The sequence below is a fragment of the Nuphar pumila genome, chromosome 6 (genome assembly GCF_984573655.1).
Source record: "Nuphar pumila chromosome 6, dmNupPumi1.hap1.1, whole genome shotgun sequence".
Classification (NCBI taxonomy): domain Eukaryota; kingdom Viridiplantae; phylum Streptophyta; class Magnoliopsida; order Nymphaeales; family Nymphaeaceae; genus Nuphar; species Nuphar pumila.
Window position 1 is genome coordinate 112,095,035 of NC_143254.1, and position 26,716 is coordinate 112,121,750.

At 37.0% G+C, this 26,716-nt stretch overlaps 1 protein-coding gene across 2 annotated transcripts in view; it reads right to left on the reverse strand.

The window, feature by feature from the left end:
• Positions 1–26,716, reverse strand: part of ARC3 (GTP binding protein) — a 181,378-nt gene that overhangs the window by 74,213 nt on the left and 80,449 nt on the right. For both annotated transcript variants that reach the window (XM_090008728.1, XM_090008727.1), the window contains exons 4-8: positions 26,123–26,257; positions 25,507–25,555; positions 7,471–7,583; positions 7,293–7,364; positions 6,962–7,072 (exon numbers count right to left, since the gene is read on the reverse strand). In XM_090008728.1, coding sequence (XP_089864854.1) covers positions 6,962–7,072; positions 7,293–7,364; positions 7,471–7,583; positions 25,507–25,555; positions 26,123–26,257 — 480 coding nt within the window. The remainder of the gene's footprint in view (positions 1–6,961; positions 7,073–7,292; positions 7,365–7,470; positions 7,584–25,506; positions 25,556–26,122; positions 26,258–26,716) is intronic.

A 26,716-nucleotide genomic window follows, 5' to 3' on the forward strand; every position in this document is an offset into this window, starting at 1 on the left:
ATATGTATATATATTTATACGAGTACGCATTTAACTCAAGGGCGTGGTTTCGCGTTCCTTGTCCTTTACCTTAACGTCGCGCATCGCCCAAAGGTTTTGTGTTGAACTTCTGCTTACAGTCTTTACTTTGACGTCGCGCATCGCGCAAAGGTTTTGTGTTGCACTCCTTCTTACATTCCTTTACTTTATCGTCGCGCATCGCGCAAAGGTTTTGTGTTGCACTCCTGCCTACAGTCTTTACTTTGCCATCGCACTTTGCGCCTAGGCTCTTGCTTTTGCATATGTGTTGTTACTGCTTTGTTATTGCAGATGACGTGCAGGTTTTCGCTCTTTGTGTATGCCTTAAAGGCATCCTCGTGGAGGATGCAAGGGGCATTCATCAATCTCTCTCTTGCGACGAGTTGAGTTGGGAGCTAGCGTTACATCATCGTCTAAGGCGAGGGATACCTTACAAGGATCCTGACACTTCGAGTATGCGGTCCTGCAGACGAGTTGGGGTTCGAGCGAACTACTTAGCAGGGGTTCTATTGAGAAACTTGTATCCCGTCTATCGAGGCCGGTATCGAGTCATGCGAGGCATGTAGATACCCCGATAGCGGATGAGATTTTAGAAAATCGCATGCCAAATGTTGGCACAAGGTACTGTTGTTTCAAAAGATAAAGAATATCAAAGTATAGTTGATAAACATTACATCTTTGTGAAACACTCCTATTGAGGCATCATTTGAGGAGTTATACCCCCTTCATCCTAGAGTACTTGTAGTCGTGCACGACACGTCTAGTACTGCGATGATCGGATGAGACGGCCGTGCGACCTCAAAAAATTCTAAATGCACAATGTTGTAATCACATAAATGGCCTCACTTTCGCCTTCACAGGCAAGATGCTCGAGTGGTTTAAAGACCATAGCATAGGATGGGTCGTTAGTTAAGCAACCCCATTCGCTTCTGGTTGTTCTGTCAAGAGAGAGGGCGGAGCGGTACAAAACTTCAATGGACAGGTTGTTAACAACCACCCCACGGGTAATGATCTGGCCTCCCCAGTCATTGGAGTTAAGGGGAAAGGGGCTACAATAGTTAGCGCAACACTTCTGCAGAAGTTGGATGCATCCGTGGCACTACTTTTTAGCCTTTGGGGAATCCTCTCTCAGCTAAAGTCGTCCCCTTTGAAGCGGACTCAACTAGTTATTCGGGTTATTGAAAATACATAGAATAACAGACGCTCGAACTAGTGTCAGTTGTTTCTATGTTTTGCCTGCGCGTACCCGCAAGCCAGTAATATCGAAACATAAAGTTTGTTCACACTCGTCGATTGCGTACTTGCTCGGTAGTTCAGTATGTTACTCGTTGAGTTGTACTCGCCTGTCAAGGCGTTACTCTAGTTTGTTAAACTGCTTACGCAGTTCTTTGCTAACTAACATGTAGCTTCTCATACTAATTAAATGCTTATAATAATAGCATTATGCCAGTTGCTACATATTAGCATGTGACTTGCTTTACCACTTGGTCGAACTGTTTGGTGCTTATTTTAGCGTAGCACTTGTTGGCTTGCATCTCTTATGATTGATGTGATTGCATACAGCTCATAATCTACGAACCGATAGCAATTAGGATTGATGTGGTCGCTTGTCTTGTAAGTTGCTTACATATTGTGATATAACTGGTGTCGTATGATTGCTTATGAATGGCTTTGATGTAATGGTTTATGCCTTACGATTAATTTAATTACCTGCTGATGTACTGAGCCATTTGATGGTAATTGTATGTCTTACGAGCATTGTTATGAGTGCTTGTCTTATTTAATTGTTTTGTTTGGTTGTCGGATAGAGTTAGTTACTCTTCGCCTATAGAATCAGCTGGATTGTCATATCTGCATGTTTTTGTGTGTTTTGTTTTACTATGTGAAGTGATACGATGCATATTGCTGATATACATGCTTGTGCCCATATTGTGGCTACTAACCCCAAGAGCGATCAATCGTTCAGAGCAGTCGATTGTATAGATACATGTATCACTGAGTATGCTGTCTGTTGAGGACCTGATCTCCAAAGAATTATCTGTGAGGGCGTGTATAATCAAGACCAGGTAACTGGCTAGAGTGGTAGATTCTCTGTGAGGATGTACACTATCCACGAACGGGTAGCCGTAAAGACGGTGAACTCATGTGAGGAAGTGTATGATCCAAGACCAGGTAAACCGTCTAGGGCGGAATTCCTTATGAGGTTATACATTTCTCAAGCCAGGTGATCCGGCGTTGATCTTGTTGATTGTAATAGTGGCTATCGACCCTGAGAGCGGTCATTTGTGTTGATGTGTGTATCGCAATGATTTTCATTGGATATGGCATTTGTTGGGGACCGACTTCCCAAAGGTTTCGCTATGAGGTTGTACTTTTCCTAGATCGGGTAACCCGGCTAGAGCGGTAGAACCTTTGTGAGGATGTACACTGTCCACGAGTGGGTAGCCACAAAGTCGATGAACTCCTGTGAGGAAGTGTATGGTCCAAGACCAAGTATACCCTCTAGGGCAGTAATTCCTTGTCAGGTTGTATATCTCCCGGACCGAGCAATCCGGTGTGGATCTTGTGTTTTTGCTTACCATAAAAAGTTATGGTGAGCTGTGATGATCTTCTGAGATTGTTTGAGATAGCTCGTTATAAATCTATAGTTTGACTTTCTGTTTTAGCATGATTACATGTCGGACTCAGATGTGAGAATCAGATCGTTAGCGATTTGAGATAGTGATCATGTTTTGGACCTTCTACGGAAGGGTGGGATTTTCTGAGAAAGTATGACGCCTTAGAGAGTCATAACAGGTAACAGTTGGCCGCGTAAGGCCTTGAGAGATGGGAATAGATAAAGGTTTTTCAGGACAAAGCGTTTGTTAGTAGTGAGAGCGACAAACGATGTCCTGATAATGATTAGATGCAGAGACCCTGTTCTAGGAACGAGAACAAGCTTGTTGTGTGGTAGTTCATAGCTTATGATCAAATGAATCGTCTTGCTACGTTTTGCACTACTTACCCATTTGCACTGCTTACTCCTTTGCACTGCTTACTCCTTTGCACTGTTTACCCGTTTGCACTACTTACGCGTTTGCATTGCTTTCTCGCTTGCACTACTTACCCATTTGCACTGCTTACCTGTCGTGCATTGCTTACCTGTTTAACTGCATATTTGCTTTAAACTGCTTAGCATATTGAATTAAATGTACTTAATTCAGTTTCATGTAGTCTCTCTTGTGCACCTACTAATTTTTCGTGAAACTAACCCATTCTATGGGTACAGGTGATGATTAGGTACACTACGGACGATGTCGCGATTGCAAGATGGCTTCAAGACTTCTTCTTCCTGCTCTTAGCTCGCGACTTGGAAGCTTTGGGTTTGTATCGGATTTTCCTTAGGATACCTGAATTTTGTGAGTTGTGGTTCTTTTAGCTAACGTGCCCAAAGTTGTCAGCTTGCCTTCTGATTTAGCAAAAGAAAAACCTTCCGCTGCTTTCATAAACAAACTCTGAAGGAAAGAGATATTTCTAGTCTCTTGCCTGTTTTTCTAAAAAGGTTCACAAGTTTGAAATTTGGGGCGTTACACTATTCTATCGCTTTCTTGCACTCTCAACTATCAAAGCTTCCGCAGCGGCAAGTGAGCGACCGAAAGGCTTGCGGCGATCAGGAAGGATCGTCGCATTGCACTAGCTTATTAAAGAAACAGGCCCGTGACAACCATAATAAAATGAGTTATAGAAAGATAGGATGAGGAAAATTTATAATATGGAAATAATAAAATAAAGTTATATCATCGACTATAATCATGAATCCATTTTGGAGAATAGAGGTTTTAATGTGCAGGAATGACAACCACATCTTCATGGGTTGCAATTCCCATTGCCTTCCCAAACGTTTTCTAAGAGAGGGACTAAGAGAAATAATAAAGCAATAAATACATAAAGAACTATACTTTGGTGGATCCAGACCTAGTATTAAAATCTGCCTCGGTCTTACACCACAGAAATCTTTAGGCATCACTAGCAAAAACCTAAGAAAAGAGATAGGAGAGACAATGAGCAATCCCAGGTGTGACCCCCAATGATTTCCACAATTTAGAGGGCTGCTCTATTGAATTTCATTTATAATACAATTCTTACATGATTATTTATACATAATACATTAGTTGTCCTTGTCCTTGTATGACCTGCATGGAAGACTTAACAAAAATACGACCATATTTTACTTGTATCATTGGCTTACCAAAATTATGTGTGTATGTATATATATAGGAGAGAGCGTAACGTCAGACGCACTGGGATTCGAATGTGGTCGGACGCACCCAGCGCATCCAATTGCATTTTTTTTGTTTGTTTGTTTTTTTTTTACATTTAGCGGCGGTCCAGGACCACCGCTAATTGTTCAAAAACGCAAAAAATAATATGCACCACTGGCCGCGCTTGCGATCAGCGGCATGTGTTTCGTCTGACGTAGCATCAAACACTTTGAGTGTCTGACGATACTCCCATCTCTCTATCTCTCTCTCCCCCTATATATATAGCATGCTATTATCTACAAAGACTTTCTGGAACATAGTAAAATATAATAACAACCTATGTCACACGGACTCGGATAGGGAGGTGCCGCACCCGAGTCGACATGCCCGGACACGGCCCGGACTCGGTCAACACCGAGTCGGACTCGGTCAATGAGTCGAGGCTGAGTTTGTCCTGGTTTTGGACTCGGTCAACGTTGACTGAGTTCAAAAATGTTCATTTTTAAGGTAAAAAAACAAAAAAAATGATCTTTTTATATATTTTTAAAATATATATATATAGCATGAGTCTCAAACATAAGCCCCCGAACCCCCCTTTCTACAAGGGCAAAAGTGCAATTTGCAAAGTTTATAAAAACACTCATGCTGGTGCCAAACTTTAGAGGACAATATCCACATATATGCACACAGGATATACTATTATTATATATATATATATATATATATATATATTTTTAAATATATATATATATAGTCGAGTCCCCGTGTCCAAAATTTTTAAAATTGCGCCGCACCCGTGTCACACCCGCACCCATGTGACATAGATAACAACAATATTATTACTATTAATAAGGGAATATGATGCATAAAGTATTTGAATACAACATGAACACGACACGACACTTCATGGACATAGTCAAACCAGTTTCGTATACAGTCAACATTGTGCCATTAGATTTGTCTATTTTCATTTATGATCTTAGCTACTTATTTGGTATTCACTTTAGTTCTTTTTCTTTTAAAAATTGTCATCAATTACACTACATTCCAATTTCAACTTAGTTTCATTATTTGATGTTCCTAATTATAGTGATTTAGAATTGTTGTTTTATATGCACTCACACATACATACATTTGTGTGTATGACCATGTCGCTGTTTCCTAATTTGTTAAAATCATTGTACCGTACCAATCATATCCTCATCATCCCGCTCCCAAATTCATATCCATGTGACATAGACCTTAGCAGATACAAACAATTACAATGGTTGCTGCCTGTAGGTAACTTTATGTATGGTAAATATTGTGAGGATTTCTCTCATTTACCAACCAAAGATCTTATGGACAATATTCACAACACAATTGTTGATGGCTAGTAGAATAAGCAATGCAAGTATAAGAAAGAAGAAAGTCATAGATAAAAGTTCTAAACAAAATTCCCAGCACGCATCACATTTATTTTTGGATGTACACATGTAGAAGAATTGCTTCCTTGAAGAAAATATGACCAGCTATGTACAAAAAGCCACTAATGCCAAATTAGAATCCATTTTCACCTTCATTCACATATGCAATATAAGTTCCTTTCAAAATATTCTGGCTCACTTTTTGTTCTTAATGCAGATTTTTTCTAGTCAATTCTCTCTTTTATCAAGCACACTCATCTGAATAGTTGACTTGATTGGCTACTTTTGTAAGATGAGGACAGAAACTGATCAGCAAAAGCAGGTTGGATTGCTTATGGGTAGAAAGGGTCGGAGTTCACTGATGCTCTTTATATCTGTAATTTGATGCCCAATTCTTCATTTGCCAACCATGCCAGATTAGCATGTTTGCAAAAGAGAAACACCATCAGTAAAGACCTGTTAAGACCACACCTCCCCAATTTGAAGGCAAAGAGTACAACAGCTTGCTAAATGCTTTCTTGATAGAAAAATTTATATGGCGAGAGGTCTGGTAGGAACCAAGTATGCGAGGTTGACAACTAGATTTTTTAATTTCAATTATCTAGATAATTAGTTTAAAAACAAGTCACCTAGCATGCCATATGAGATAGCGTATAGTACTCGGGATCTGGGTAGCGAATGTGTCAAATGCTGACAAGTGGTATAAAGGCCAAGAAGAGCTTATGGTCTAACATTCAAATAGGGGAATGTGATTGACAGTATGCTTATCCTATTGGACTTTATTTTGGTCAACCAATATATTGACAAGCATGTCGCTGCTCTTCATTCTTTCTTAAATTATGAATGCAAATAATGTGTTAATTGAAGAATATCAGAGGAATCATTACTTGATACTATGCTAGAAATGCAAATCCATGCAATTAGGACAAAAAGTAAAGCAGATGGACAATGAGGGAGTAAAGACAATGATCAAGAGAGATCAATAAATAACAACATTGCCAAGATCAGCTAAAGCAGCACGATTCCAACACATATTTGGCTTTTATTTAGGTCAACATTGTGACTGGACTCAAGTAAATTATTCTTATGCCACTAACACATTTAAAGTTTGGAAAAATTATAGAAGTGCCATCTAATAAAAAAAAGTGTGCATAACCTCACAAAATACAAGTTAATCGATACCTAAATTAGCCAGCATTCATCAATCACGTAGACATCCAGCCACATAAGAATGTTAACAAGCTCAATAGTTTAAACTTTAAACACATATAACTTATTTATCATGAAATTTTCTACCTGCATAACTCCATTAAGAAATTCACACTCCAGGACGGCATGTTTGATAGTTGAATTAATGTCATAACCAGCTCCATATCCAACTTTTGCTTCTCCATAGCTTTCCACCAGCTAAAAATTTGTAGAAAATCATTCAGACTGATATAGATGGTTAAAAACACAACCACCTCTAAGAATGAAAAACATCCATTGAAAAAGGGCCAGGCACATGGAATATAATTTGTTATAACAGGATTCATATGGCAGCCATGAAAAATTCTGCCACTGCTAATATTCAGAAGAAATTATATGCAGTAAATTAACCATTCTGAAGCGTACAAAAGAAACTTACATCCAGGACTTCTGAATATTTTAGCTCTCTGATGCTATCTTGTGATGAAACAAGAAATTTTGGGTGCCTTTCCTAAACAATTTACTAATATATTAATGGGACTCATAAAGGATTTAAAGGAGCTTCAAAAACATCAAAAGAGAAAAGCTAGAGGACTTTTAATGTAACGAAAACTTACAGAAAAGAGAATAAAAGTAGAACTGATAGCCAACAGTACCGCATTATTTGCACTACCCATTGCCTCAGCAAGAGTAACTGCTTCTCTTGTAAGTAGAGCATCAGTTTCAACAACTGCTAATCAAGCATACTGTCAGCAAACCATTGTATTTGACACTAGTGGCATAATAATCACAGATTTGTTTCACCATCAAAAGAAAATATGAAGACTAAAGAAGCACCCGTTACAAGAATAATCATCAGATACTTTCCATGCCCTTGATTGAATTGTTACTTGAACTAGAGAGAACCCAACATGAGCCACAGTATAGATTGGCCAATATAAATCACAGTTAAAGAAGGAAGGGAAGGCCATGGGCTGACCAGAAAAGAAGCCTCTTCAATCTTACATTTTGATGAATGTGGTTCGGAATTAAAACAAAAACACAATAGAATTGCTTTTGTATAACCATCAGTATGATTATTATATCACTAAAAGAAAAACAACTGAAAGACCTAAATGCTGACTTGCTTTCTCTCGCCCAGATTGTTGCATAAAGAAGAAGAAGAGGAGGTACTCTCTCTCTCTCTAGATTGGAAGGAGGAGGAGGTTGAAGATGGTATACTCTCTCTTCCTCTTCCTCTTCCTCTTCCTCTTCCTCTTCCTCTTCCTCTTCCTCTTCCTCTTCCTTCTCTTCTTTTTGTTCCTTTTTTGTGTAAAACCCGTAATTTTTAAGGATTATTAATAAATAAATAACTCATTTTTTTATCTCCAAATTAGAAATGTGTTTCTAGCTTTTGAATTTCATTTATTTATTTATTACATATTCATTTGTTCATTGAAGGCAATCAGGATATAATTTGCATTTATAGAACTATTTTGGGCTATGAATCACTATTTATATATATATATATATATATATATATATATATATATATATATATATATATATTATATTTAAATATATTTTTTATGGAGTTTGTAAATTATTGGAGTGTATTTGTGTGTTATTTGGCTCTTGGTAATGATTTATAAGGTAATTTGTTATTTTTGGCTAATCTTGTTACAATTGGCATTTTTTGAGTTTTTGGCATTTGTGATCGCACAAGAAGGGTTTGTTGTATTGCTTGGGTAGCGGTATTTGCGGACTTCGAAAGTCCTCGGTCTTTTGAGTTTCGATTCATTGTTCTTCACGTTATTAAGGTAAGATACCTTAACTGAACTTATAGAGAGCATGTTTACGCACTAATTATGTAAGCATGATGTTGCACTGAATATCTAAATGAATTGCAAATACAAGTTATGCTCACACACTTCATTTAGTTGTGGATATCTAGGACTCTTGTGATTGTAGTTCGGAGATCATGTTTGTCATGATTGTAGTTAGCGGAATATGGAGTGTGTTTGTTGTAGGTATACTTGTGTGTGGGTTTGAATGCTTGTGCACTTATGAATGTATAATATGTACGCAATGTGTGTCATCATATTTTGGTTTGCGCATATTATGTTGTTTTGTGTATTTGTATGAATTTGATACATGGTGCACATATAAATACTATGGATATGTATAAGTTGTGTTCGATGCATATTGTGAATGTTATATATATTGTTTTGTCATATGATGGACTCATTTATTCTTATATAGAAGAAAGCATGCGAATGTTATAAATTGTTTTGAACTTGTATGTCTTGTTTGCTAGAGAAGTATACGTGTATGATGTACGGTAGTATGATGTACGGTAGTATGATGTACGGTAGAATGGTCAATGAGATTTTGACCAACCCTTACACAATTATATCTAAGGTGATATATTGATTCATGTGGTGAAAAATGCATGACTTTTATCGTGTATGCAAATCTCGAACTACGTAGGAGTTATGTATGTTGAGATTTAGTTGCTTCGTATTATGAAATGTGCATGTTCATGTATGCATGCATAGAACTCATGTTTTGTTTACGCATGCTTCAAGGTTCAATTTACGAAGTGCAATGTTCTTTGTGGCGATGATATGATGTGTAGGATAATATGCTTATGTATGATATGATTTAAATGCCACGTGAAATGAAATTATGAATGCATGCGATAGATGTTTAAGTTCAATAGTGAACTTTGGTTCATAGAGCCTTATTGGTTAAATGTGTGATTTTATAATTTTAATGCCATATGAAGTGATGTATGGTGTGATGCTTTGATTGTATATATGTTTATGCCCGTGTTGATGGCTATCGACCCTGAGAGTGGTCAATTATATTGATGCATATATCACAATAGTTTTCACTGGATATGGTACACGTTGAGGAATTGTTCCCAAAAGATTCTCCGTGAGGGTGTGCATGATCAGATCAGGTAATCCGGCTAGAGCGGTAAGTTTCTGTGAGGAAGTGCATTGTCCAAGAACGGGTAGCCCGCGAAAACGGTATATTCCTATGAGGAAGTGCATTGTCCAAGACCAGGCAGACCATCCGTCTAGGGCGGTAACTCCTTATAAGGTTGTACATTTCCCAGACCAGGTGATCCGGTGTAGATTTTGTAAATCTTTATTATGAATAAATAAAATGTTATGATGAATTGTGATGATCTTCTGAGTTGATTGAGATAGCCAGTTATGAATCTATAGATTTGGTTTTTCTATTATAGCATGATTATATATTGAAGTCAGATATGATAATCAGATCTTTATTGATTTTAGATCTTGATATGAGGTTATGATTGTGACGCTTATATTAGCGTATAGGTGAATGACACATTACGCCTAAAAATGACTAGTTTTGACTTATTAGGTGAATAATACATCACGCCTATATAGTTTCATTACAAATGATTGCATTAGGATTGTTTGAGTAAATATATCACACCTATGTATCATGAATATCTAACTAAATTACTTATAAGGTATGTGCGTGTGTTTCACGTTGGAATGGTCAAATGTGATTTGAATTATTGTTTATAGAAATTATGAATGCATATGAAAATGATGCAATGATCTGAATGTCTTAAATGCATATAGATTATGCTTTATTACGTGAGTTAAGGTTGAATATAATATTTAGTGATGAAATGTTTTTAAATGTTTTTTGTTCGAATGCTTGAAATGAATGACTCATAGGATGTTGTTCCCTTGTCTATCACTTGACGATAGATGAATAATATATCTTTACCTTTAAATGTTTGATATGTTTTCTTTAAGTTTGAGTTTGGGTTGTTTTACCAAACGTTAGCGAGTCTGGCCCCGTTTTAGTTGGAACGAAGGGCGGGTCGAGTTGCATCCTCGAAGGTCCACTCTTACCTTGTGATCTTGGTATTCATGATCTTTTCGTTTTAAGTACTTGATCATGTAGAGACTGAAGTATTGTTTTCGTACTCTGATTTGAAATGAAATTAAAACTCTTCATATTTCAATCTTATATTGTACGTGGTTTGAAATGTGTATATTCCGTAAATTTTAATTTGATTGTTATCTTTAGTGTAACCATGTCCAAAGCCTTAACCGTTTTTAAAAAACGTTTCTGCATTATAAGATCTGATTTACCTATACTTATCAAAAAAAAATTAATTTGGTATCGAAATTTCAATATTTGAACTATAATTAAGGTTAAAAATTTTGGGGCGTTACATTTTGTCTTCTTCCTTTTCCTCTTCTTCTTCCCACTCCTCCTCTTTTGTTTTCTTCTTCATCTATAACTTATTTAAAACAAAAGGGAATTTAAAACTTTAAGAAACATATATATATATATATATATATATATATTAGTTATGATAGGATTCTAGAAGAAATTAGGATAAGGTCGAGTTCTACATTTGGCAGAACTCTATTCCAAACAATGATGATCTAGAAGTGGGGGCATTTTCCTATATAAAGAGAGGCAAAGCCTCTCTCTCCAAAAACGTCATCTAGAGTGAGAATGAGAGGGAGGAAAAAAAGAGAAAGAATCACCTTCTTCTGCTTCTATTCTTTTCACGTATTTTAGCATAGCAAGGTACGAGTTCCTCTCTTTTTTCAATAGAACAAGGTTTAGAATGTCTTAAATCATATAGGTTCAAGCGTTGATCATATCTGCAAATTTTTGCATGTGTATACTATGCATTTTTTATGTTCTTGATGCTTAAAATTGATTTTCTGCATCCTTGAACATGACAGCAAATTTCTGCATACATATACTATGTATTTTTTATGTTCTTTATGCTAAAAATTGAATTTCTGCATCCATGAACAGGTCTGAAAATTTCAGCATGCATATCATGTATATTTTTACAATACTCGATGCATAAATCCCAGTTTATGCATCCATGAACAGGTCTGGAAATTCTAACATGCATGTATATTTTTACCGTTCTTGATGCTTAAATCCAAGTTTATTCATCCATGAACATATCTGCAAACTTCAGCATACATATCATGTATATTTTTACCGTTCTTGATGCTTAAATCTAAGTTTATGCATCCATGAACAGGTCTAAAAATTTCAGCATGCATATCATCTATATTTTTACCGTTCTTGATGCTTAAGTCCAAGTTTATGCAGCCATGAACAAGTCTAGAAATTCCATCATGCATATCATGTATATTTTTACCGTTATTGCTCCTTAAATTCAAATTTATGCATCCATGAATAGGTCTGGAAATTCTGGCATGCACATCATGTATATTTTTACCGTTTTTTATGTAATATCTCATAATTTTTCATGATTTTTAAAGTCTAAAATATAATTTTTGAATTATATACTTATAATTAAAATTGATAAAAATCATGAAAAATAATTAAAAAGAGGTGATGTCCTAGCTGGGCATGGCCCAAAGCCCATTGATAAGAGCTAATTGAGTTAATTATAATTTTAGAATTTTTAGTTTTTAACCTTTCAATTCGAGCGAAATTCAGGCTAAATTCGGGCGAAATTGAAGTAAGACCACTGTTAGATCTGCCTCAAAACGTAGATCTCTTAGGAGCTCTTTTTTCTCAAAATCAAATTACGGTCGGCCCAAAAATTGTGTTTTTCAAAAATAACTAACCTCTATTTTTGAGCTTTTACTAGATTGGATTAGACTAGATTCGCTCTATTGATCCAAGTTAATATGGATATGGACCTAGTCCAGGATCCAGTCCAAGTAGGGATTCATTTGGATTTTGATATGGATTTGGATCCTGGACCCAATTTGGATACATAATCCATCCATGGTAATTTTAAAACTAATTTGAATTTAAAGTTTTAATAGAGTTCTAGGAATTTCTAGAAGGGGGCATCCCCCCTTAGAATATTCTTTAAGAATATTAATTAAAAAAAATAACAAAAAATCTAGAAAGAGATAAGAGAGTAGAGTTCTACATTTAGTAGAACTCTACCCATAGATAGAGACTCTAGAAGGAGACGTCACTCCCTCTCTAGAATTTTTCAAAAAAAATATAAAACTGGTCTAGAGAGCTCTCTCTCTCTAGAACTCGTGTTCTAGAGAGAGAGTTGAGAAAAAAAAGAGAGAAAGAGAAAATCGTGAGAGGAAAAGAAAGAAAAAAAAAAGAGAAAAGGTGAGAAAAGAAAGAAAAGGTGAAGAGAAGAAGAAGAAGAAAAATACAACATTCTACGATTTTTTCTAATCTTTTTGATCTTCGAATAAAGATACGGGTTTCTCTCTCAATTTGCATGATAAGGAATATGTATAAATTCATTCAAGCATAGGTTTAGAGGAGAAAAAAAGGGAAATCTGTCGTCTCGGACGATGGGAGTCGATGAGGAGAGAGAAAAGGGTGAGGGCTTCTGCCCTTTGCCAGACAGCCTGCGTCTTTTAAAGACGCAGGCTCTCGATCCTTCGAGAAGCCGGGTCGTGGGTCCGAGTCGGGGTTCGGCCTGGATCCGATCCAGGTCCGCTACCGCGGACCGACATCAGCACGTGTCTGACACATGCCTGGCACGACACGTGTCTGACACATGCCTGGCACGACACGTGTCCGACAAGATTTTTTTTTAACGGGCTTTACATAAGCCCATATCCACTTACGAGAAAAAATAGAAAGAATGGCGTATGGGACATGCCAAGATCATGTCATGGCTTATTTCAAGTGTTGATATAAAGAAATGCTCAAGTTTAGCAAAATTTGAGCATGCAAATGAAGCATGAGACTAACTTAAGAGAATGTATTCTCTTAAAGATTTTGCATATGTGTGCAATCTTCAAATTAAAATAAGAAATATGGTTCAAGGAGACAAGAGCATTAGGGAGTATTATAATGACTTGTCGAAATTGTGGAAAGAATTAGCTCTTCTTGAACCAAAGTGGCATTGTACATAAGATATTAAACTCCGCCAAAACCAAATCAATGCAAAGCATTTCTTTCATTTTATTAGTAGATTAAGATCGAAATTTGAATCCACTAAGTCTATTCTTCTCCATCGTGAAAAAGTACCATCAATAGAAGACACAATAGAGGAATTGAGTATGAAAGAGAATAGACTAAAAAGTAGAATTGTTAAAAGTGATGACAATTCAGTTCTAGCCGTCTCGAAACCTGAAAACTTCGTCAAGACTTACCAGCCTCCTAACTATGAAAGAAGAAAGGATGATTTTGAGAAAAAGAAAATCATTTGCTACTATTGCCATGAACTTGGACATGTGAAAACTCACTGTCCAAAATTAAAGAGGTTTTATGAGAAAAAAGTTGCCTCTATCGGACCACCACAAGAATCTAGCGAAGCTTTCATTGGAAGTATGTCTCTCGCTCAATTGGTAGAAGCACTTGGACCTCTACTCAAAAGAGCATCTTCATCTACGGGAGCAACAGTCTCTTCCGTGAGCACCACTGATCCAGGTAAAAGTCTATGGCTTCTTGACTCAAGTGCATCTTTTCACATGACTCCAAATGTTGAAATATTATTCGAATGTCATAACTCAAATAGATCCAATGTTTTTACTGTTGATGGAACATCACTAGATATCGAAGCAATAGGAAATTTTAAAAAAAAAATCTCAAAACCTAAAAGGATTTCATATTCCACAAATTAGATATATTCCCAAATTAAATCTCAATCTCTTGTTTGTTTCTCAACTATTTGACCATGGATATAACGTTTCTTTCTCCTCTCGTGGTTGTCGAGTGCAGGATCACCAGTCAGGAAAGTTGATTGGGGAAGGCCATAGAGAAGGAGACTTACACTACATGGATTTTTTGGAAATTCCCAAGAATACATTTTGTTGTAATGTTTAGAAAATGAACTTGAATATATGGCACAGGAGACTTAGTCATCCTAGCATATCCAAGCTTTATTTGTTTCCAAATATGGAAAACTTTTGTAAATCTGAAACATTTAAGTATGAAGAATGTATTTTGGGAAAAATGAAGATATTACCTTTTCAAGGAAGAAATTTTGTTTCATCTCGGCCTTTTAAGTTAGTGCATTCAGATGTATGGGGTCCTGCACCAGTTATGTCCGAAAGAGGTTTTTCGTATTATGTCATTTTTGTAGATGATTTTACAAGGCATACTTGGATTTACTTTCTCAAAAAATAAATCCGGAGTATTTTTTCATTTTCAAATATTTCATAAACTAGTTAAGAATAAATTTAAGAATGATATCTCTATCTTTCGCACTGATTCAGGGGGAGAGTTTTTGTCAAAAGAATTTAACGATTACTTAAATTTACATGGTATTTCACATCAAAAATCATGCCCATAGACCACAACAAAATGGTCTAGTAGAAAGGAAACATAGGCATATCATAGAAACAACTGGAACCCTACTCATTACTCATGTAGTACCAAAAAAAAATTGGGCCGAAGCCAGCCTAACCGCAGTATATCTCAATAATAGAATGCCATCATCTTTGTTAAGCAACATTTCACTGGTTGAAAAACTCTTCAAACAAATCCCAGATTATTCAAAGCTAAGTGTATTTGGTTGTAAATATTTTGTTTTTTTCAACAAAAATGGCAAACTCTCAACTCATGCTATTCCATGTGTGTTTCTTGGTTATGCAAGCAATCAGAAATGTTATAGATGCCTTGATCTTAAAACTAGAAAACTATGTGTCACGAAATGTATCATTAGAAAATAAAAGTTTTTTTTTAAATTAAAAACCCTACACAAGATGATGAATATTCCTTTTTACTGGACTTAGTATTAGAGATTAATAAGGAAGAAATTGATTAAGAAGATCAAAATGCGATAAGTACTGAATCACCTTACCCAGAATGCATTCAATATTTCAAATGGGGTAACCTGGAGTAACGTTGTGCTCTAGAAAAATATACTAAAGCACAAGATCACATGGAAACTAGAAGATCATCTAGAGTTCCAAAATCACCTAGAAAATTTGTATCCTATGAGTCCTTTTCGCCAAAGTACCAAGCATATATTACCCTATTACATTCCTACATAGAACCTTCTAACTATAATACTGCAAAAGAACATTCTGAATGGGTTGAAGCCATGTCAGCAAAGTTAAGCGCCTTAGAAAAGACAAACACGTGGACTATTCAAGATATTCCACCAGGGGAGAAACCTATAGGATGTCGTTGGGTATACAAAGTCAAAACCAACAGTGATGTCACTCTTAAACGATTTAAGGCGCGTCTATTGGTTAAAGGTTATTCTCAAGAATATGGAATAAACTATGACGAAACCTTTGCACCCGTGGCAAGAATGACCACTGTAAGAACTTTAATTGTTGTTGCATCTGTAAAGAAATGGCATATCTTTCAGATGGATGTCGAAAATGTGTTTCTTAATGGTAGTCTAGCTGAAGAAGTCTACATAGAACCACCACCTGGTATTAGGATTCCTCAAGGAAAAGTTTTTCGTTTACATAAGGCCTTGTATGGACTTAAACAAGCCCCAAAGGCTTGGTATGACAAATTTAGTCAAGTTATGCTTACTTTTGGCTTTTAATTTTGTCTTACTCACACTGCTTTATTTATTAAGAAATCTAATGCAAGAATTATTATTATTCTACTTTATGTGAACGACATGATCATCACAGGAAGTCATAAACAGGGAGTTGACAACATAAAAAAATTTCTTTGAAATGAGTGATTTGGGTTTCTTAAAAAAAATTCTTGGAATTGAAGTGGCCTACTCTTTTAGAGGTTATTTACTAACTCAATCGAAATTTTCTCTTGATATTATTAATAGGTCCAGAATCACAGATGAAAAATATGTTGACACTCTCAAGGTCGTAAATACCAAAATGAAGATGGATGATGGAGAACCGCTTGAAAGCCCAACACCTTATAGACAGTTTGTTGGGGAATTGTCTTAGCTTTCGATCACCCGACCTGACATTGCACATGTTGTCCACACAGCAAGTCAATTTCAGTATGCACCCACCACTGTTTATATGAGAGCAGTATTGTGAATTATTAGATATCTTAAAACCTTTATTTATAGAGGACTTTTTTTGTCTGCTTCTTCCTCATTAGAACTAACTGCTTATACTGATACAGATTGGGGAGGTGATTCAAATGATCGACATTCAACTATTGAGCTTTGTGTGTTTTTAGGAGAATCATTGATTTCTTGGAGATGTAAGCAGCAAAAAGTCTCTCTTTTGTCAACTGAAGCCGAGTACAGAGTCATGGCTATATCCACCATGGAAGTAGTCTGGTTAAGGCGACTGCTTTAAGATATGGGTGTTGGGAGCACAAAAGCATCACGGCTATGTTGTGACAATAAAAGTTATATTTATATTGCGAGTAATCAGATATTTCACGAACGGACCAAGCATATTATAATAGATTGTCACTACGAGCGTGAGGAATTTCTATAAGGCACCATTAAGCTTTCATGTCTCCTCAAAATATCAACTGGCGGATTTCTTTACCAAACCTCTTGCTGCTCCTCAGTTCCATTTTCTTTTGGGATAAACTTTTGGTTGTTCAACCGTAAGTTTGATGGAGAGTGTTAAAAGTTATAATCTCATAGACAATCTCATATGTAAATACCCTAGCATATGTAATCTTTTATTTTTTTCATTTTAGTTACAATAGGATAGCTAGTTAATAGGTTAATTTTATTTTTTTCACTTTTTGGACTGTTTTAAGCTTATGCTTTTTGACTTGGTCAAAAAGCAAAAGCAAATTGGACCTTTTTAAACTTAAGATTTTTTACTAAGTCAAAAAGCAAAGTTTAAAGAGAGAGTCATTGGACCCTCCAATGGCTCTATTAGAGTCGTTGGAGAGTACAACGACTCTCTCTAGCTACCTTCTTGTATAAATAAGAGGCAATACCCCATGTCTTTGTATTCACTTTTTGTGTGGGTTTTCCCCACTTGAATGAGATGCGTTATTTTTCTCTCTTGGTGTATATACTCTCTTGAGTATTTTTGGTTCTTGTGAGTGTATTGAATGAACCTTTGTGTTCATTGAAAGAGATCTTTTGTGAGCTTGCTTTTTGAGTTTCATTTGAAGTTCTATTTTATTATAGATTCATCAACGGAAGCCACCTTAGGCTTGAAAGTTTCATTTAATTTTGGGCAAACAGGTTTAATATGACCCGGCTCATAGCAACGATGACACACGATCATCTTTCTACCTCCATTATAGTTTCCTTGTTTTCCAAAATGCGGTGGTTTATATGTCTTGACATTGTTGTCGGGTTTAGATATGGCAAGGACTTCATCTATTCATTTACTCATGCCAGGCCGTGTTTCTTCTTGAGTAATTTCGGCTATGGCATCTTCGAAAGAGGGAAGAGTGGATCTATGGAGAAGTGAAGATCTCACTTGTTCAAACTCGAGACGAAGCCCAAATAAAAATTAAAACAATTTTTCTTGTTCCACTTGCTTTTATCTAAGTTCAACATCCTCCATAGCTATCCACTTAGGTTCTAAGAGAGCCAATTCATCCCAAAGAGGATTAAAAGCACTATAGTAATCTTTAATGCTCAAATCCCCTTGCTTAGTAGTTCTTACCTTTTCTTGCAAAAATTAAACTCTTGCAAGGTCTTTTTGGGTATACATACCCTTCATAAAGAACCAAACCTCATTGGCTCGGTGAAATTTAGCTATATTTGCACATACCTTGAGTTAACATTGTTCATAAACCACGTTAGGATTTTTGCATGATTGTTTTCCCAATCCTCAACCTTTCTTTGGTGTTCTTCAATTGCTTTGAGGCGAGCATCTCCCTTAAGAGCATTTTCTTGATCTCCTTCGATCTTGGTGAGCTTTAATTGGGGTTCTGGAAAAGAACCCATTACATAACCTCAAAGTTTCTTTCCTTCGAGATTATTCTCCATCGCGGATGCCCACATCATGTAGTTCTTGCCATTGAGCTTGAAGGATAAATCGATTTTGGATTCCATTACACCAACAAAGTATGAGAGGAGAAAAAAGGGATTCTACAACTTTCAAGAACCGTATGGCTTTGATACCATGTAATGAAGTATGCGGAAATATAACAAATGCTTAAAGCATTAACAATGTCCTACAACGGACAAGAGAGAGAACAAGAGAGTAGTCCACTATGGGACAATACAACAAGCCTTAAAGGCAACACACATAAAAGACTATGAACTTTATTGGAGAGGAACTCTAAAAGCCATAACAAATAATAGTGGAGAGACCCCTATTTATACACAAAGAATAGGCAAAAAGGAGGGACTAAAAGACAAAAAGAAGGGGGCCATTGGGGGCTCCCCATAGAGTCGTTGGGGGTCCCAACGATCCTATGTGGGACCCCCCAATGTCAAGACAAAAAATATTTAAAAAAAATAAAAAATAAGAAAACAAAAAAAAAGATATTTAAATAAATAGTTATTTCTATAAAACTATGTAAAATGACTAAAATACCCCTATCAGGTATTGTACACACACACACATACATACATATATATATATATATATATATATATATATATATATATATATATATATATATATATGTATGTGTGTGTGTGTGATTACATATATTTTAACAGTCGTGCCTTGTCCACCTACAACAAGGAAATGCTTGCTACGGTGCTTGCAGTGGAGAAGTGGCACCCTTACCTTCTTGGGTGGCATTTTGTGCTTCAGACTGATCTCAAAGTCTGAAATACCTCTTAGAGCAAAGGATTACCACGATTAGTCAATAGAGGTGGGTTGCCAAGTTGATGGGATACAACTTTGAGGTTCAATACAAGAAGGGGGTGGACAACTGAGTTGTGCATGCACTTTACAAGCAATTCGAAGAGGCATTGATTTTGCACACTCACCACTGTGAATTGTAATGTTTGGAGTCAAGCTTGTAATGCCCAAAAGAGCCATGATGATATTAGCGTTGTGTGAGTTGGGGTAAAGATCTGGGAAGTCACCCTAACTATACAGTTAGAGGTGGGATCCTATTTTACAAGTGATGGATCTATCTTCCTCCCAAGAGTGATGTGATTTTGGATCTTCTTTTTGAGATGCATGATTCACAACATAGAGGTGTGTCCAAGACCTACAAGAGAGGGAAAGCTATCTTTTATTGGTTGGGCATGAAAGGATATGTCTGTGATTATGTGAGGAAGTGTCTAGCTTGTCAGGCTAACAAGTATGAGGCAATGAAGCCGCCTGGCTTGCAGCAGCCCTTGCCTATTCCGAAAAAGGCTTGGCAAGATATTTTCATGGATTTCGTGAAAGTTCTCCTACCTTATGAGCGGAAGGAGGTCATCATGATCAAAGTTGATCGATTCTCCAAGTATGCACATTTCATTGCCTTGCCTAGAGAGTATTACGTCGAACTTGTGACCAAGCAGTTTGTGAACCATGTGAAACTGCATGGAATGCCCCGGAGCATTGTGAATGATAGGAACTCGCTATTCTTGAGTCAGTTTTGGACCACATACTTCAAGTTGAGTGGGACCGAACTGAACTACAGTACAGCCCATCACCCACAAACGGATGGGCAAACAGAGATTGTTAACAAGGTCGTAGAAACTTATTTTTGTTGTTTCGTAGGAGACCACTCAAACTATTGGCTCTAGTTTCTTCCTTGGGCGGAGTATGTTCATAACACCAGTCACCACACATCCATAGAGATGATGTCCTTTGAGGCCTTGTATGGCTTCCCTCCCCCTTCGATTGTTGCATATGAGCACGGGAGTGCAGCTTCTCCCAAGGTAAATTATGATCTCCAATCATGTGATGAAATTAAGGTGGTTCTGAAGTTGAACATAGCCAAGGCCCAACAAAGGATGAAACAATTGTATGATAAGGGTTGCTCGGATTGTGCCGTTGATATGGGTTACTAGGTTTGGCTGAAACGGAAACCCTGTAGCCAGAAGACATTATTGGGGTAGGAGCATCACAAGCTCCTGCCTAAGTATTATGGGTCATACTAGGTACAAGAGCGAGTTGGGAGGCTTGCATACCGACTCGTGCTCCCTGAAGAGGTGAAGATACACCAGGCTTTTCATGTGTCTCGCCACAAGTCGTTCCATGATGAGCCTTCTAAAGGTTATGGATGTTCCCCATGATGATCACGAGCCCCATCCCACGGCTATTCTCAAAACAAAGAGGTTGTGTAAGTATGATCGAATGATGTGAAAGCACCTTGTCTGTCGCTCGGCCCGGTATCCCATTTGGTCCATCTTCCCTAGTGGATCTGGTTCAACCTGCCTCGAGTGGTGAAAATTTTGAGGTCACCTCACCAGGTTTACATGTCTTGCATCATCGCACTACTCTACGGGGTAGCATCCATTGGTCTCATTTGATGTTTTACCAACTGATTCAGGGTATGCAAATCTAAATTCCTTGAATTGCAATATTTGGCTCTTTTTTTCTTCATGACCCAAGGTTATGGATCTAAACTTGAAAGTATAGTCCATGGATTTCAACCCAATTCTCGAACGAGCTTAGGTTAGATCAAAATTGAGGGCACGTGGACCACGTATCTGGGCCCAATGCTCGAAAGGGCTTGAGTTGGATTTGAACCGAAAGATATGTAGATCTTGGATCTTAACCCAAATCTCGAAAGAGCATGAGTTGGATCTAAACCTAAGCATGTGTGGACCATGGATTTGGACTTGATTCTTGAAATGACTCGAGCTAGATTTGAAATTGAGGGTGTCTGCACCACAGATTCAAGCCCAATTTTTGAAAGGGCCTGAATTAGATCTTTTTCCTCCTTGTGGCTTTTGCCTCACTTTTACAAGGTTTTATTGACTACTTGAAATAGTCAATTTAGAATAATGGATATGCTACCTAATTATGATGATTAAAGGAGTGGATTGATGAGGTATTATCTAGGTGGCGTGACATTTTCACAATAATAGAGATTGTTGAGGCCCTAGGACTGTCGTGAAAGTTTTACAGGAACTCTACAATCCTGAATTCAATACTTGTGTATTTCCTCGAGGAGTTGCCAGTATGATGCATAGAATTGCATCATATTTTAAGTCTTCCATCATACGGAGTTCCTTATGACGAGTATATTCTTCGAGCAAAGAATTTTAGCATTGCACACTCGTAGTTCTAGTAGTCATTGGATGTATCCAACAGTTAGACAATTATTTGTGAAACATGAGAAACTTAAGTGCTAGGGCATGCTAGTCACTCCAAAGTCCAATGTCATTCCTTATACTGCTAGATAGCACATTTTTATGGTGGTTGGATCAACAACTTCCAACCCTAACAATTGTTAGTCCCAGCACATGACAAGGCTATTCTTGTCTTTGTGCCTAAAGAACGTGTTGGTAATATATTATTTTGTAAGGGATAATTGTGTTGTGGCATATGTGTAATATCAATATGTTATACTTTTTTTTTGTTATCATGTACCAGCCCTGGTTAGGGCAACCACCAAAGCATCTATATATATCTCATACGGACGTCATTAGAGGTTGAAAGGGAGTTCATTTACTTAAGTACAGTGGCTGCTTATTCTTCTTTCTTTCCTTCTTCTTTCTCTCATAGTTTCTATCTCCTCTAACCTTTGTGTATCGTTGTAGTGCTGCAGGAGCCAAAATATCATGGTACCAGAGCGGGTACGATCTTGAAGTTTTCTTCATTCCCTTTCCTCCTCGTCATCTGCTTCTCTCATTTTCTCATACCAGATCTGAAACACAAATTAACTGCTCTTAAAACAGGTCTCTCTCCCTATATCTTCTCTTCTTATTCCTTCTACCAAGTTTGTGCGTTATACCTTGGTATAAACTCAGATCAGATTTTCTGATCTGTCACATCAGATCTGATCAATATTAAAATAAAATATAAATTAACAAAAATAAATAAAAACTAAAATCTGACCGACCATATTTTTGTTTTGAGAAAGGAGAAGATAGGAATGAATAAGACTTTTTCTTGTTCTGTTCCCTGAAAATTCAGATCTGGAAAAAGAAGATAGCCTCATGGCTTACAAAAGGAGAATACATGGAGTCGAATCGACATCGTTTTATGAGTAGCATGCTCAGGAGGTGGAAGATCCTTCTCAGCCAAGCCAAGTACCTCAACTAATGATCCTGCTCAAATGACCCAGGGTCCACCACCACCTCAGGTACATTGTAGTACTCATCATTCTGTTTCTCCTGCTTGTTTTGTTTCATGTGTCTTTTTTCTATTTCTCAAGAAGCTTTTCTAGCTTAGGTTCACTCCTATCATGAGCCTGAGTCATATGATGAAGAATCTACATATCCCGAGTGGTAGCAAGCTATGAGTAAAAAATTAAGTGTCAGAGAAAAATAAAAACTTGGGAACTAGTAAAGCTTTCAGAAGGGAAGAACGCAGTTGGCTACAAATGGGTTTATAAATTGAACACGAGAGCTGATGGGTCTTTGGAAAAGCATAAGGCAAGACTTATGGCTAAGGCTGAAATCAACAATATACTATAGACTTTATTGAGACTTTTGCACCAGTGGCGCATATGACCACCATCAAAACCCTATTGGCAATCTCTACAGTTAGAGAATGAGACTTGCAGTTGCCGGTTGTTAGATGTAAAGAATGTCTTCTCAAATAGAGACCTTTAAGAAGAGACATTGAGTTGCCACGAGAAGGTATATATATATAGCTTATGTTACAATGGTAGTTTGGTCCATGAAAGCTGTAAAGGGGGTTGTTCGTGTGTGCAGAGTAACTGGGGATCAGGGTCTGCAGGTGAAGGAAGACAAGGAGGCCAGTATGCTGCTTGTGGGAGTGTGTCCGCTGCAACACAGGGGAACCGGCAGAATGGCGGAGGAGCGTGACCTGCTGGTAGCCCCTGGGGCAAGTGTGGCCTGTACAAGAGGGCAACCGGTGGCAGGCGGTGCACACAATGTGGTGCCTTTGGCTAGCCTCGTCGACAATAGGGTGATAAAGTGGTTGGGTACTGCAGATCCTTGCCTAGGGCTTTGTGCAGAGGGGGATGGATAGTGAGGACATAGCAGGAGTGCAGGGAGATGATAGTAAGATCATGTAAGCGGAAGGTGGAGGTCAACAATGGTGGTTGTGGGCCTATTGGCTGCAGCCAACCACCAATGGCTGGGCTTCTAGTTGGGGATGGCATGAAGGAGAGAGACAAATGAGGGACTAAGTGTGTGTACAGTGCAGTGAGGAAGAAGACGACAAGAGGAGGAAGACAAGATTGCAATACCAACGAACGACTCCTTCGAGGCAGAGTGACCCTCTAAACAAGATACTTTCTAATTGATGCTAAACTTTCACCGTGTACAATTATATAGACCTTCACCCTAACCTTATTTATTTGGACCAAAACCTAAAGAACTAAAACTAAATTTCTCAACATGACCAAATTCCCATTTATTACATTGACAATTGGCTGCAGGGGTCGACCCCCATATTCTTGTACTCCAAGATCAGAATTGCTAATGAAGTTGGAATATTTTCTTCTATACTGTTCCTTTTTTGCTTCTGCTTCTGCTTCTGCCTTGCATCTATACATATGAGCATACATACAATTTGCTTAAGTAATTGTTAACAAAAATTATTTTAGTGGCTTTATTCTTGACTTTTTAGTGGTTTACTTCATTCTTAATAACTCAGTCTCATTGAATCTCATCCCTTGCATGTTCCCGATTGGATAGGATCATATCAGATCAGATCATCATTTTTGTGTTGAATACCAACCATAATTCACAAACCAACCTCAGTTCAAAATTACTCGGCCAATCCATATCAGACACAATTGTTATCAGGTCATCCTCATTGTAGTAGCTATAAATAGTGCCACTGTCCTGCTTAGGTGGGTACATGACTCGGATCCACCATTTTTTTCCACATAGCAAAAAGACTTTAAAAGTTACAAGATGAATCAGAAGGGCAAGATAGGGAAACCTCTTAGCTAATGCTTGTCAACTTTATAAGACCATCTATAAGCTGGATGTTTTGAGATTGAGAGATATGTCTTGTTCTTGCAGCTGGTGCTGGTCCAGATATAAAAATTCAACCATGGTTCCTCTTGCTAAGTGCTGTAGGTATGCTAGTTTTATTACATTATGTCAAGCTTACCTAATTACTGTCATAGAAATGATATTATAAAAAAGAGACATTTCGAATATTGCTTAAGGCATACTTATAGTATTTTGGACTGTTACAGCTTTTGGCAGATTTAGGTTGAAAAGATTAAATTAATATTTAGTATAAGTTTTTTGGAATCTGAATCAATTGCATTTCTTATATGCTTCCTGAACACTCAAGATCAGATTCTATTACTAGTCAAGTGAGAAAACAATGTAAGATTCAGTTGTGTATGATCCACTGGTGACTTACCATCGTATAGATAGGAGACAGCAACCTATGTTTTAATTATGTGCAGTTTCCATTATGCAATATACAAGTGGTTAGATATGAGAAAAAATGTAGGAAACAAATGACAGCTAAAAAACAATTCTGAATAACCTACCACAAGGTGTCAGGCCAAATTTCCTGTCTGCAATTAAAGAACAGCTTACCATGATTAAATATGAAAACAAAAGGGCAAACAACATGCTAGTAAATGCGTACTTCACAAGTTAGGAGCATTCCTTGAGCTAAGAACTGAAAAGAAAATAGCTGCAAATTTCAAGCTAAAATTTCTAGTTATCACATAAATGAACAATGGGATTTTTCAAAGTGAAAGAAGCAGTAAGGGAAAAATATCGTGTATAAAATTCAGTACTTTCCATATTCACTTACCAATACAAAGATTTGTATGGTCATGAAGTGTTCTAATCAAATCCTCTACCTGTAGTTTATTGGAGTCAAAAACAAGAATGAAAATGTCACAAATTCAATCACAATACCTAAATGATGTGAAAACTTCCAAAATAGTCATGCAACATGAATCAATTGGAATTTTTACAACTAACAAAATATAGGAAAGATAAAGAAAACTGAGAATATCACAATGAAGCATGAAGTTTAAAAGTCTGAAACCAGAGCAAATGTCATGGCAATAAACATCAATGTGCTTAGTTGTGTCTGAAAATTTTCTGCTAGTTGCATTTGTTCTAGATATGGTAAATAATGCAAATGTAACGAACTTGGTGCACTGGAGGAGGAACATATCAGTAGAATATAAAATATAGCATTTGGATTTTACCAGGACCCAAGATTTTCCAATAAAGAGGAACATATCCAGATTTCATACTAATAATTAGTGAAGCAGCTAAAATTTACCAATAAAGAGGAAACAGAGGATAGGTGCAAGGTGCAAATGCAGACGGCATTTCACCTCATTCTGGCAAATGTTCAAAACATAAAAAATTATGACTTGAAGTAGTCAAACCAATGAAAATAGTACTGATCCTACCTCAGATTGGCGTCTTTTTCCCTCAAAGCTGAAAGGTTTCAAAATGATACCCACAGCTGAACCGTTGAATGACCTCATTGAACTAAGAAGCTGTATTGCAGGGTATATATCAGAGCCATATCCTGCACTAGCCACCTGTCCACAGAATAAGAAACACTAAGACAACAATCTCTTGGTGAATTAGATGATGATCATGTAATGAAATGGTGGTCTTCCACAAAAGCACGTGAATCTCTCAAAGAGTGTCTATTAGAGACACCTCGAACACAACTCATAAAAAGGTATAAATGGAAGAACATAATAAAAATAATAAATCTTTATTTCTCACAAGATATGCTTTAAAAGCATTGAGTTACAAAGGAGGGGATCACCCCTATATATACAAGAGGAGAGTGGAGAGGGAAGAGCTCTTCCTAAGAGGCCGTTGGACTAGGTCCAACGACTATAAAGATGGTCAAGATCTATCTAGATCCTGACAATCTAGTTCAAAGTGAACTAAAAAATAAAGAAAAGAAAGAAAAAATAAAAGAAAATAAAAAATATAAATATATATTATACTATATTATTATTTTATTAATATATAAATATTATATA